Here is a 13,266-nt window from a genome sequence, read left to right on the forward strand (position 1 = left end):
TGACATGGAAGGTGTGTGAATTGCTTTGCCCTCCGTCTGGACTTTAACTGTCATGCGCCCCTTTAGAGGCAGAGGTGTGCAGATTCCGTATGTGAATATTTTAGTATTTGATGGGGATAGTAGCGGGCAAGGCTAAAGGCGTCAATATTGTGGCATGCCCATCACATTCACAGACACTCCTGTGTCTATGAAGGTCTTGACAGGAAACCCTGCTATTTCAATCACGCATGTTGGCTGTGGCCGCTGGTGTTTCTCTAACTCATTTGTGAACGATATTAGTTCTACTTCTTCTTCTTCTGGAGAGGAATCCTCCGGGGCGTGGCGTATTGTGGGGTGGCAGGTGCCTCGTGCCTCTGGCTCTACCAACAATAGCTGATTGACCACCCTGGTGGGTGCAGGCCTCCCTCTCGCTCCTCTCACTCTCAGACCTCCCTTGCAGACAGCAGTGAAATGGTTAAATTTCCCGCAATTTGAGAACGCTCTTCCTTGGGCCGGACAGTCTTTTGGGTTAAATTCTTCCCTCCCACAATGGTCACATTGTTCCCCTTGTTTTGCAGGGACATACTGTCTCATCTTTCTCCTGGTCTGCTGCAACTGTACTGGGTCCGCGCAGTCTGTCTTGACTACCATGGCTTTTTCCGGCACGTGTGACATTGCAAGGTCCATTTCGGCAGCTCTGGCTGCAGAGAGATCATGATATCGCGCCATGATTAGGATCTCGCCGAGGCTGATGTTGGGTTGGCTTAATATCAGGTCTCTTAGTGTCTTGTTCCTGCATCTCTGTACAATTTGGGCTCATATCTCCTTCTGTTGATCATTTTCCATGCAGGTACTTGCAAGCTCACAGAGCCGGGCATAAAATTGGTCTATGGATTCTCCCTCTCTCTGGCGACAATGGCTGAGTTTAAAGCATTCAGTCAGGGTTTAGCGAAAGGTCAAAATGCGCATTTAGGGCCCTCACCGCCACTTCGTAGTCGTCATGGGCACCTGTGCTTGGTAGCTGCTGAAACAGTTTATACACTTCATCCCCTGCAAAATGGAGAAGTAAGGACCTCTCGACTGCTCCATTCTGCTCACAGGTGGCCACAAAGTAGTTCTCCAGGTGCCCAACCCATACTTTCCATCTGGGCAACGCTGTGGCAGGATACACTAGCTCGCTAAATGGCGGGAGCGCACCTACCCTAGTGTGTTGTGGAGGTGGGTTAGTAATTGAAGTCAGGTCATCTGCCATAGTTTCTGAGCCAACTGTGTTTTGTCTTTAGGGCTAAACACACACTGCGGGCTATGTTGAGAATCTGCACATTAGACGCATGCATGTGCATCCGCCAGCGTGGTTCCGCGCTGGCGGCAGCCAGTATATGTGGGATATGACTAGCAACTGCGTGCACCTCTTACCCACCACTCAGTGCCTTCTTCAGTTGTGGAGGTAAGTCTTGTAAGCAGTGCATGTGGTTTGTAGTGCCAAATCAAAGCCTGAGCCTGGCATCCCTGACATGCCTGCATACTCATGAGTAGCCAATCGGTAATGACCTCTGGCGGGCAGCCCCAGGGCTCCCACCACATGGATGTGCAAAGTTCGATATTTGGTCGTGCAGGCAGCAGCACGCAGCACAACCTCCGGCTGAAATGTGGGCCTCTGAACCAGACGGCGATCAGCAGTCTTGCAGAGCCACACGGTGGTGCGGATCTTTTATTCAGCAGTCGCCAGCAAGCATTTTGGGAGCAGCAGGCCTCTTCAGTACACGGGCCGAGCTGACGTTCCGCGCTGTTGGCTGGTGAGTGCATGAGGGACGTGACACCCTCATCGACAGGACAATAGATGGCATAGAAGAAACTGGAGGGCGGATGGGTGCAATAAAAGAAATGGCGAGGGGAGGGCAGGTTGGTGGTGTTTAACAATATGGGGAAGGGCCTGCAGGATAGAAGTAAGAGGAAGGTAGGTGGGACAGAATAACAGGAGGGCGGGTGGGTGGGATAGAAGAAATGGGAGGGTGGGTGGGCTCGAAGAAATGGGAGCGTGGGTGGATGTTATAGAAGATACGGGAGGGTGGGTGTTATAGAAGACTAGGTGGTGGGATAGAAGAAAAACGGACCGAGAAGAAATGGGATGAGGGGTGGGTGGGATGATAGAAGAAATGGGGATGGGATGAGGGGTTGAGAAGAAACAGAGACGGGATGGTGGGTAGGTGGGGAGAAGAAACAGGGACGGAAGAGCGGGTGGGGAGACGATACAGGGATGGGAAGGCCGATGAGTGGGCAGGAAGAAACATGGACAGGAGGGCGGGTGGGTGGGGGGAAACAAGGATGGGAGGGCCGGTGGGTGGGAGAAAGAAACGTGGAAGGGAGGGCGGGTTTAGAAACAGGGACATGGGAGAAGACACTGGGACGGGTGGGTAGGTGGGGAGAAGAAACCAGGACAGAGCGGGTGGGTGGTGAAAAGAAATGGGGACAGGTGGGTGGGTGGTGAAAAGAAACGGGGACGGAAGGGCAGGTGGGTGGGGAGAGGAAATGGGGATGAGTGGGTGGATGGTGATAAGAAACAGGAAGATGGGTGAGAGGTGAGAACAGGAGGGTGGGTGGGTGCTGAGAACAAACAGGTGGGCGGTTGGGTGAAGAGAAGAGAAGGGGACGGGAGGGCAGATATTTGAAATAGGAGAAATGGGGACAGGATTAGGAAGAAACTGGGATAGTATGAGAAGAAACAGGGACGGGATGATAGGTGGTGAGAAGGAACAGGGACTTGGGGAGGAGAAACGGGGACAGTGGAGGGGGTCGGAGAAACGGGGACAGCATTAGAAGAAACGGGGACAGCACGGTGGGTGTGTGGGGAGAAGAAACGGGGACAGCAGGGTGAGTGGGTGGGGAGAAGAAACGGGGACAGCAGGGTGGGTGGGTGGGGAGAAGAAACAGGATGAGAAGAAACAGGATGAAAAGAAACGAAGATGGGTGGGGAGAAGAAACTGGGTTTGGCGAGAAGTAACAGGGATGGGAGGGTAGGTGGGATGGGAGGGTAGGTGGATGGGATTGAAAAGTAACACGGAGGATTCAAGAAATAACAAGGGCAGGTGGGTGTCAGACGTAACAGGGGCAGAAGGGTGGGTGGGAGGGTAAAAAGTAGCAGGGACAGGACAGTAAGAATTAACGGGGTGGGTCTGTACAGCCTGTAGTTGACAAAGGTGTCTGAGCAGGGTCTCTCTTGCATTAAGTTGCAGACACTACACCACCAATTCAAAGGGAGAGAGAAAGTGGTAAAGATAACACAAAGACTCTCAAGCACACTATACCTAAACCAGCCCATTATTTATTTATGCATTTTTATTTAGCGTAGAAATTACCCAGAGTAGTCAGAGTGCTTTACAACAGAACGAGAGAACGTTACAGATACTACAATTGCTCATTGTGATAGTTAAGTATTTACAATATTACAAAATCAAAACAAATTAGATAATGCAAAGGATACAACGAATAGGGTCCATTTACAGATTTTCATATTTACAAAGCTGGAGCTGAAGGTCATTAAAGCTCTAGCTGGTGTCATGGAACAGACAAGGGAAAGTTATATAATGTGAAGGCATATGCCTGGTGGGGGCAATTGACAAGGAGTGCTACTGAGAAAAATGTCTTCGGAAGAGAAGAGTTTTGAGGTCATTTTTGAAGATCCGGAATGGGGTGGTGGTGCGAAGATTTGGAGGTAGCAAATTCCAAATTCTAGTTACGTTGCCAGAAAAGGATTGCACCATGAATCTTTCCCTTTTGAAGGTTAGAGGTCTGAGCTGCAGATTTTCAGCGTTTCGTGAAGGTCTAGAGCCACCTGATGATTTGAGTTTGTTAGCTAGGTAGCAAGGTGTGGAAGTGTAAATGGCTCAGTATACGCTTGCAGACTGAATCATGATCCTGCAGAGGGTAGATGCAGACTAGTGAAAACAGGGGAAGTGGCATGCTACAAAAACATGTATTGTAAGCAAGCCTGAAATACCGTTCCTGCACACAGTGGAAGCGCACATGACATATACTTGCAGTTTCAATGGCACCATGTTCGACCTGGGCCCCATATTATAAAGCAGGAGATGCCGGCGACTGTTTCATAGTGCGCCCTGGCACAGAACAGCTTTCAGCTCTATATGAGTGCATCAGGAGTACATTTCAGCACATCACCACAGTTGCACTGAGGGGGTTCTGACTCTTACCTGCTCCATACAGGGAGGGCATTTGAGGCTGAGGCAAATAGAAGACCGCTGTAGGTGAGGACACTGCTGCCAATAAGAACAACCCGAGCAGTATTCTGCATCAACAGCACATCGATTTCTGCATCCTCTCTAGTGGTTGAATATTTTAAACGGTGGGAAGGGGGAAAAGAAACAGGGACGGGGTGGGAACACGTTTAAAAAGAAGAGCTGTGACACCTCCTGTGTTGCTATGTCATAGGGCAAATAGTACCTGAATCACAGCAGTGAATAGTGCCTTTCAGATTGCCATCTGCTAATCACAGCTCAGTTTTACTGGGTCCATGCGCCATGGACCAACAAGGAAGTGATGTGCGTTAAGCGCTGCCCAATGAGAAGGCAGCAGCTTCCAAGACCATTATCGAACACAAGAGTCTTGGAAGCGAGAGCGCATGCTCTCACAGGCCCGACCTAAAACCGAAACCAAACTTCCAGTCAGGAAAAGCCTTAAGATATTTTACTGTACATCCTCTCTACACCAATAATGTTTTAGAAATGTATTCATTTACATTGCACATAAAACTCGCAGCAAGCATTAGGAGCTCTAAGAAAGGTGCTTGAAAAAGGACAGTGCTCATAGATAGAGTCACATTGACAGTTTAATTTTGTTTTTCTAGGTGAACAGTTATACAGCACTGTAGCAATACAAGACTAAGTAAGAATACCTTCTGGCCTTGCGTGAGCCCCAAAATATTTTGCATTACTTAATCTTGTTTTTTGACTCCACTGACAATTAAGGTATTGTTGGACTTTTGGCCATACGCATGGTCATCCCTAGTCTTTTTGCCTCCTTCCTCCTGGTTTTTCTGACCTCTCGCTGTTGGCTCTAGGACTCTGAGCACTTTATCCCTGCTGACCAGTGCTAAAGTGCAGGTGCTCTCCCATCTAAAGTTGGTATGATTGGCTTATACCTAATTGGCATATTTAATTTACCTATAAGTCCCTTGTACAAGTGGTATCTCTATACCCAGGGCCTGTAAATTAAATACTACTAGTGGGCCTGCAGCGCTGCTTGCGCCACCCACTGAAGTAGACTTTCAAACCTGTCTCAGGCCTGCTAGCGCAGGGCCTGTGTGCGCAGTTTTCTGCCACAGGGACCTGGCATCTAAATTTATTTGCCAGGCCCAGAACTCCCCTTTTACTACATGTAAGTCACCCCTAAAGTACGCCCTAGCTAGCCCTATGGGCAGGGTGCCATGTATGTAGAAAGGCAGGACATGTGCCATATTGCATGGCCTGTCCTGGTAGTGACAAACAGCCTAACTTGGTGTCTCACTGCTGTGAGTGCTGCCTTCTCATAGGATTGCATTAGAAATGCCCTGCCTTATGTGTAAGGGGTATTGTCTGATTTATGAGGGGTAGCGTAGGCGTGTTTGGTATGGTTGTGATGGTGATAATAAATACTGCTTACTGGTGTGGGTGTATTTTTTATTACTATCACAGAAATGCCACTTCTAGAAAGTGCGCATTTATCTGTGCTTATAATTCTGGTGTTTTGCAGCTTGACTCCAATCCACGTCTGGGCAGAGTGACAGTTGGGGCTTTGTGCATACTTTTCAGACAGCCTGTACACAGGGAGGGTGGAGGTGTCACTGAGGTGCATCTGCATACTGAATAGTCTTCCTGGGCTGAGAGAAGGGAGAGGCGGGGCACACCTACATTTGTAAAGGCTGTGCCCTGGCCTCACACAATAGGGTCGTTAACCCCCCACTGATGTTTGGAGCCTGTGCTGAAAGGAGAGAGGGGGCACTCCCAGAACCAGTTGTAACTGGCTGGAACCTCCTCTCCCTGTCATTGTAAAACACTGTAAAAAAGGACTATAAGTACAGGGGAATTTTCCCCACAATTTGAACATTCTTGGAACTTGAAACTGGACACAGGACGCTGATGAATGGACTCACCAGGAAACCGCCATGGACTGCTGCTGCTGTGCTGACCTGTGACCTGCATGGTCACTAGGAGGAACTGCCACCATCTGCACCCCTTGTGCTGGCCTGTAGCTGGGCCCACCAGCCCTGTACCTCTTCCTTGCATTTTCGTTCCCAGGGGCAGGGTGCTGTGGCCCCTGGCCCCTGCCACGATCTCCACAGCTTTGCGGAAGCACTTAGCAAAAGTGCTATCTTTTAAAAGAGCTGGGAAAGATCACCGCCGCAGCCCGAGTTTTAGGTGGCTTTAGCGCTTTGGGAAGCGCTTTATTCCTAGCCCCCAAGAACACCGCCGCAGCCCGGGAGCCTCAATGTGCTCTCGCGCTCTCCACAGCGCCTTTACTTGGATGGAATCACCGCCGCAGCCCGGGCGGAGCATTTGTGTCCGAGCGCGAGGTTCGCGCTGTCTGTAGTGCCCCCGGGGCACTACTAGAAACAAAGGAATGAGCTGGCACGCTCCTATCGTGCTCCCGGGGGACGCGCGCTTCTCAGAGCGCCCCCGGGGCACCAACAGGCCCCACCTTGGGCCGCAACGTCATCAGAGGGAGAGGAGGATGCCTCTCCCTCCCTTACAGGAGTCCCGGAGGCAGAGGGAGAGGAGGACGCCTCTCCCTCCCTTGCAGGAGTCCCGGAGGACTCTCCTGCTCTTCTGGGCCGGGCAGCAGCCTCACCGGAGGCTCGCCCTGGCCCCCGGCTCTCTTGTTGGCCCCCTCGCGGGCCAGGAGTATTTGATTTCGGGGTCTCCCATAGTGGCAGGGAGACCCCAGGAGTTAACGGGTCCCCGGAGGGGCCCGTGTTTCAGTAAGGGAGGAGCACGAGGCGCCCCCCCTCTCCCTAAAGTCTTGGGTGACCTTGGCCCCCCACAGGAGGGCCGGTGGAGGCCTGGGGGGGCCCCCAGTGATCGCGGACCCCCCGAGGGGCCCGTCAGCAGTACAGAGGGGGTGCGTGCCGCCCCCCTCTTCCCCAGGACTTTAAGGAGGCCCCCTCATTGCGCAGAGGAGCGCTGGGGGCCCCTTTCTTCTTTGTCTTAGGCACTGGAGGTGCCTCTACCATCTACCAGGTACTTTTAAATGGACCAATAGGATCATAATTGAAGTTCTTGTTACAGACTTTTCTAATTGTGATATATTGCCTACCTGTTACATGATGCTTTTACATATGTGTGCACATGTTCCTTTTATGGACATGACTTGCTAATATGTTTCCCTAACTTGCCATAGGTTTTTTTTCTAATGTTCCTACTATGGGCGTTTTATGATATTCTTATGACAAGTGTTCTAATGTGATAACGTGTTTCCTGACTACTGCTTATGTTGCAGAATACTGAGTAACCTGTGTGTTATGTGTGACTACTGCTAGTTTGCAGAGTAACTAATGTGTAACGTTCTGACAACTGCTAAGGTAGCAGGATAGTACTATTATGTGATGTTGGTCTGATAATTACGTTGTGTACAATACAGTATATTTTCATATAATCTGGTGTTGTGTTTCCTTTGTGGTGGGGATATTGCGTCACATGTACGTGTGTGTTGTGCAAACGCTTTACGCATTGCCTCCGGGTTAAGCCTGACTGCTCGTGCCAAGCTACCAAGGGGGTGAGCAGGGGTTATCTTGGACGTGTAACTCCCTTGCCCTGACTAGAGTGGGTAAGTTCTGCCTGGCTGAGGTGCATACCCTAGCCAACCAGAAACCCCATTTCTAACAGGTATGCATTTCTGCCACAGCCAAAATGAGATATTCTAAACTCGTTTTGGACGTTATTGCTTAATTTGTATGGCTCAAAGTAGTTTTCGCAGTGAACAAGCACAAAAGGAAGCAGTGCAAGCTTTCTTAACACATAACATAAAGCAAGCACAGGAGTAATCCACGTATACGTCACACACAGCACAGGTACAGCACAAAGTCACCCTACAGAGTAGAGATCTCCTGTGCAGGCCTCATAACCACAAAGGTGTAATCAGGAAGATGCACCCTCATCAGGCCCACACAGGTCCCCAGTCTGCCATTAAAGACTCTCAACCTACCTAAAATATGCTCGGCTAGGCAACAACCAGCTATGAGCTAGTCCTAGGCTGCAGAGTCTCTGCCAGTCCCTTAATACCCTTATCTGGTCCATAACCTGTCTTTCAGGCCATGCTTCCTGTGCTATCTGCCTAACCCCCCATCCTAAAATGCAGCCTTTCCACAAATACCCTTAATCTGCAGACCTTCTATCATGAATTACCCTCTGCTAGCCCTCCAATGGCACAAGAGGCCCTAGCTTGACTAAGAGACTGTGAACTCGACCCAAAGGGATGGGAGCACTGTATATGAGCACCAGTTGCATTACACAATGACATTTTCTTGTAGTCACAGGGAGATTAAGGGTCTGATTTAGATCCTGACAGAGGGGAATACTCCGTCACTAAGGTGACATATATTCCATCCGCCGTATTACGATCCCATTATATCCTATGGGGGAATCCTAATATGGCAGAAGGGACATTTGTCACATTTGTACTCCATCCTCTGGGATTTAAATCAGGCACTAAGTGATTTGCTTGGAATGAGGGGATGTTGAGCTGACGCTGAAACTTGAAACTGGTTCCGCAGCTACAAAGTCATCAGCTCTAGCCTCAGTGCCATATCCTCTCCCAATAACCCTTAGAACCTCTGGACAATTGCCTCCAAGGACTCCTGACTCAAATACCTGTCTTTGCTCTGTCACATTTGCTTCCTTTATGTCCGTTCTTCGTGTTTTCTTAAATCTTTTCTCATGTGTTTCAATGCTTCCATGGTTTCTAATCCTATGTGAGGTATAAAAAGACTATTATGCAAATAATATATTGTATATATCGTAAGAATATATATACTTTACATTTTGTGTCAGAAACAAAATCAGTGGCTTTGTGGTGATCCCACCCCTCATAAAATACAGTGAAAATATTTACTGACAATGTGGAATGACAAAATACCTTTAATTTGAATGGAATCTTACGAAATCCAGGCAAAACAAACATTGCCCATAATCCATACACACTAGCCACAGCTCCTGAAACAATCCAACTTAAGTTTGGTATTTGATCATTTTTAGCAAGGAAGGTTTTTCTCTTGAATAGCAGAAGTGTCTCAATATTATCTTCCATTCTTCTTCGAAAGGTTCCTCTGTGGTTTCTAAAAGAAGAACAAAACAATAAATATATATTTTTTTACATTTACATTAGTTACACTGATAAAGTGAGTTGCTTGCTCAGATCAATTCAAAAAGATTGATTTTATATTCACACTCTACTTGCACTACAGTGCCCCTCCTCCCAAATCATCACATTAAACTAATGGCTGCAGAATTTAACAGTAGCCTCCAATTTTGAGTAAACATTATGTACTTTTTTAACAGAAAATTACAAGAAGTTTTGCAAAGAGTATTTCAAGGACATCACATACCCTTTTTCCTTAAAGATATCACATGAACTGACATCATATGAGCCTAGTTAAAAACTGGGTTTCTTGTTGGAAGAGGTATGCATCCTGGCCAAGCAGGAACCACAATCCTAGTTAGGGTATGTCAGAAACAAACCATAAATTAACCTTTTCTCACTTCCTGGTAGTTTAGCATAGACCAAGCAGCCTTAACTTAAGAGGCAATGTGTAAAGTATTTGTGCAACACTTCAAACAGTAACACCACAAAAAAAGACTCCACACCGAGTTAAACAAAATAGATAATATTTTTATAAACAAGACCAAAACAACAAAAATCCAATATGTATAAGTTGTGATATGAATTTTAAAGAATAAATGAAACTGTAGTGCTTAAAAGCAGAAAGAGCCAATGGGGCTATTTGGTCACGCCAGACCCGGACAAAGACAAAAGTTCAGGCTGACTGCGATGGAGCACGAGCCAGCTACAGGGACCACACAAGGCCCACTGAACTAAAGTACCTTAATCCTGGTTGCAACAGTGAGAAGCGGAGTGCAGCTGAATGATGTGTCGATCCTGCAGTCAAGGTGATGCGTCGATTTTCTCCACGTAACAAGGGCAATGTGTTGGTTCCAAAGACAAAGCACAGGGGGTTTTGCAGCCCTTTGTGTGGAAGCAGGACAATGCCTATTCAGGTGTGTCAGATCCTCCCTCCCATTCTGACTAGGATAGCCCATCAGGATGTTGATGGTCCATCAGTCACACCTAAGTCCCCTTTGTGTGAAACGGTCTAGAGGGAGTGCAGACAGTCCAGCTGTCACCCAGCTCAGATGTTTATTGGAGACAGGCTGCAGGCACAGGGCTAAGAGCAGACACCCATGGGTTTTGAAGCAAATACCTATCTACCAACATTGGTAGAGAGGAATTTACACCAAAATCTTATAACTCCTCAAGGCAGGCATGACGAAGAGAATATACTTCCAACTTTTCATGTGTGTTGCATTGTACAACCCACATACAAAGTAGGAACAGCCTTAAAACATTTTTTTTATACTGGAAGGGACCCCTTTCAGTACAAAACCTATGCTTCAGAGAATGCATACACCCTTGCACTATGGCGCAAGGAGGGTGCGTGCGCTGGTGCAAGGAGGGTGCCAAAAGTGCACCAGCGAACAAGAAGAGAAAAATACACATTATCTTTTCTCTCTCACTTTGGGGCTAGGCAGCATAGCATCTTTGCTGCTGCATTGCCTTACATCAAAGAATAGTAAATCTGGGCCTCAATCTCACACAATCGTATTTACAGTCACTGGCTCTCAATCACTTTCAATCAAATATACATACTTACATATACAGACACACTCACACGGTCTCTCTCATAACAATACACTCTCAACTGTAAGAATGCACACAACAAGCATTTAAATACATTTCTACAGCTGCCACCAAAGGTCCAGTTCCAGTTAAGTGTGCTCTATTTTTTATTACACTAATAGTAAATAACAGTATATTATTCACTATTTGCATAAACAACAAGCATTTGCAATGCAATGGGTCTCGCATTTCTCCGAGTTAGAGCTATTAGCAGTTGTAAACTCCCAACCGGACTTTTCTTGCCACATTAAATGGAAAAAAAGAGCGCAATCGCGCTGCCACAGTTCACTCGTACTGAAACCTATAGGCAAAAGTGCAATTAATTATCTACATAACCGGCAAAAGAGAAATTAGCTATGTAACAGGGTCGATGTCATGCAAAGCGCTCGACTTCTGCCAAGCGAGATCATGCTGCGAAAAAAGATAAAAAGTAGTCCACAAACCGTACGGAAAACAGCGAGCCTCATATGTTTTCAGTACTTGGTCGCTATGCTGGTGGAGGGCTAACCACCGGAAAAGGCATGACGTATGCATGCCTTCCACTAATGAAAGCAAGCAGATGTTAAAAGCCAATTCCACGAACCAATGAAAGACACTGACCTGACATGGACGGGGCTCCGAGCCCTTTTTCTAACTACTAAATCGTTGCGCAAGCGCATGCTAGCACAGGCTTGACCCTAAAAATTGGGGTAACAATAAGGACAGAGGAGTAGCCTCTGTGTTCCTGGCACTAATGTTGCCACCTCTGAAACTAAGGGGCGCAAAGGCAGTGCCAGGGGCTGCAAGAGGTAATCCAGGGGTCGCAGCTGTGACCACTGGTAATCCCTAAATGACATCAATGGGGTATTGCTAAATTCCACCGAAATACAGTTAGAAAAAATGCTTTCAAAATAGGATAGATAGAAAGTCTGCAATGAAAAAAATCATCAGTCCAAACATGGAGATGAAATGGAACCACTCTTGCTCGTTCAAACCTGCAGAAGCAGATAGGGTGGTGAGTAGTTTGTTACTGCTTCATTTCCTTAAGAATGAGTGCTGGGGCCCAAAGCTCTGCTCAGAAGCCAGAGGCTGATGCTGTTACATGTTGGAACATCAAAGCAGCCAAAATACACATCATGCTTCTTTAATCCACTATCAGACACAGCGTGCCCTTAATCTCTCTCCTACAGTTTCCTGCTTTCTCACTTTGTGAAGGAAATCACCAGCTGAAATTAAGCACTAGTGGGTACAGCCTCATTTTCCACTGACACTCTGCTTGTTATTAAAGGGCAGCAGACATCCTCTGAAGTGGAATAACTAAATATAGCTCTTTAGCCAGTATGTAGAGAAAACTGTTTTGAAGAATCCTTGTTTTTAAACGTTTTTTCAAAGAATGTTGGAGAAAGACACCCAACACCCTCGGTAACAGTATGGCTCCTTTGGAATACCTGAAATTTACTGGATTATCTCATTTTTGACACTTCAGAGCCTCTATATTTCAATCCAGTTTATATGAAAATCTGTGATGTAAAATGCGCCATTTGGCCATATTTATCCATTATATTCTTAGGGGAAGAACAACCCGGAAGTATTGATAAAGGAAGTTGGTGTTCACTTGGTCTAAATCAAGACACATATGCCCTGCTAATTTCTAAACTCACCAGTTACCACAGTGTTGCTGTTTTGCTGGCAAGCCACAGCAAAGTAATTTTTAAGGTAAAGGACGCAAGGATGACAACTATTTCTTATACCGCCCCCTATGCTCAAATTAACTATTTCTAATTCCCTTATTAACAATTTGTGTAGCAATATCTTTTCAAAATTAAAGTTTTCAAAAATGCAACAAAAGCAAAATAAGCAATATATACATGGACACTTAGGGTCGGACTGGGGACAATAGGCTCAGGCACCAAATTAAAAGTGCCCCCCGTTAGAGAGCCAGATAGCTAAAAAAAAAAGTGGCCCACACATGCAAATCAGGCCAGTTTTGAATTTTAAAGACAAGCCGTACAGGTATTCTGCAGGATATGTAATACTGCATCCATTTGTGTTTGTTGTAATAGCATGTAAATCAACAGAAACGAACATTAAATGAGGACACGCACTGTTAAAAAACTTGCCCACACACTAATCTGTCAGACCAGCCCATCGACCACTGTCTGATGTCCTATAACCCAGTCTGACCCTGACCACTGTAGAACATGAGTGAGTGAAAAAGCCAACCTCTGCTTCAGATTGGGTTATTTTATTCACATGATTTGGCTCTGCCCAACAGAGGGGTTTGGGACACTTAAGGCACATGTTTGAATATAATAATACTGCAGACCACGCAGGCTGAAGAAGCCAGGCTCATACTATTAGGGATAA

The 13,266-nt window shown here is 46.8% G+C and overlaps 1 protein-coding gene across 2 annotated transcripts in view; it reads right to left on the minus strand.

The window, feature by feature from the left end:
• The window catches only part of LOC138252981 (ATP synthase subunit C lysine N-methyltransferase-like), a 219,905-nt gene that overhangs the window by 135,653 nt on the left and 70,986 nt on the right, over positions 1–13,266 (minus strand). Inside the window, exons 1-2 of one of the 2 annotated variants that reach the window (XM_069205816.1) lie at positions 9,103–9,201; positions 8,838–8,934 (exon numbers count right to left, since the gene is read on the minus strand). Coding sequence is in view for 1 of the 2 variants with exons in the window: in XM_069205791.1 (XP_069061892.1) it covers positions 9,103–9,273 (171 nt within the window). In the remaining variant the exon portion in view is untranslated. Of the gene's footprint in view, positions 1–8,837; positions 8,935–9,102; positions 9,302–13,266 lie in introns of those variants that run through there. The other variant, XM_069205791.1, reaches the window with a different exon arrangement.

Source organism: Pleurodeles waltl, chromosome 1_1, assembly GCF_031143425.1.
Source record: "Pleurodeles waltl isolate 20211129_DDA chromosome 1_1, aPleWal1.hap1.20221129, whole genome shotgun sequence".
NCBI classification, from domain to species: domain Eukaryota; kingdom Metazoa; phylum Chordata; class Amphibia; order Caudata; family Salamandridae; genus Pleurodeles; species Pleurodeles waltl.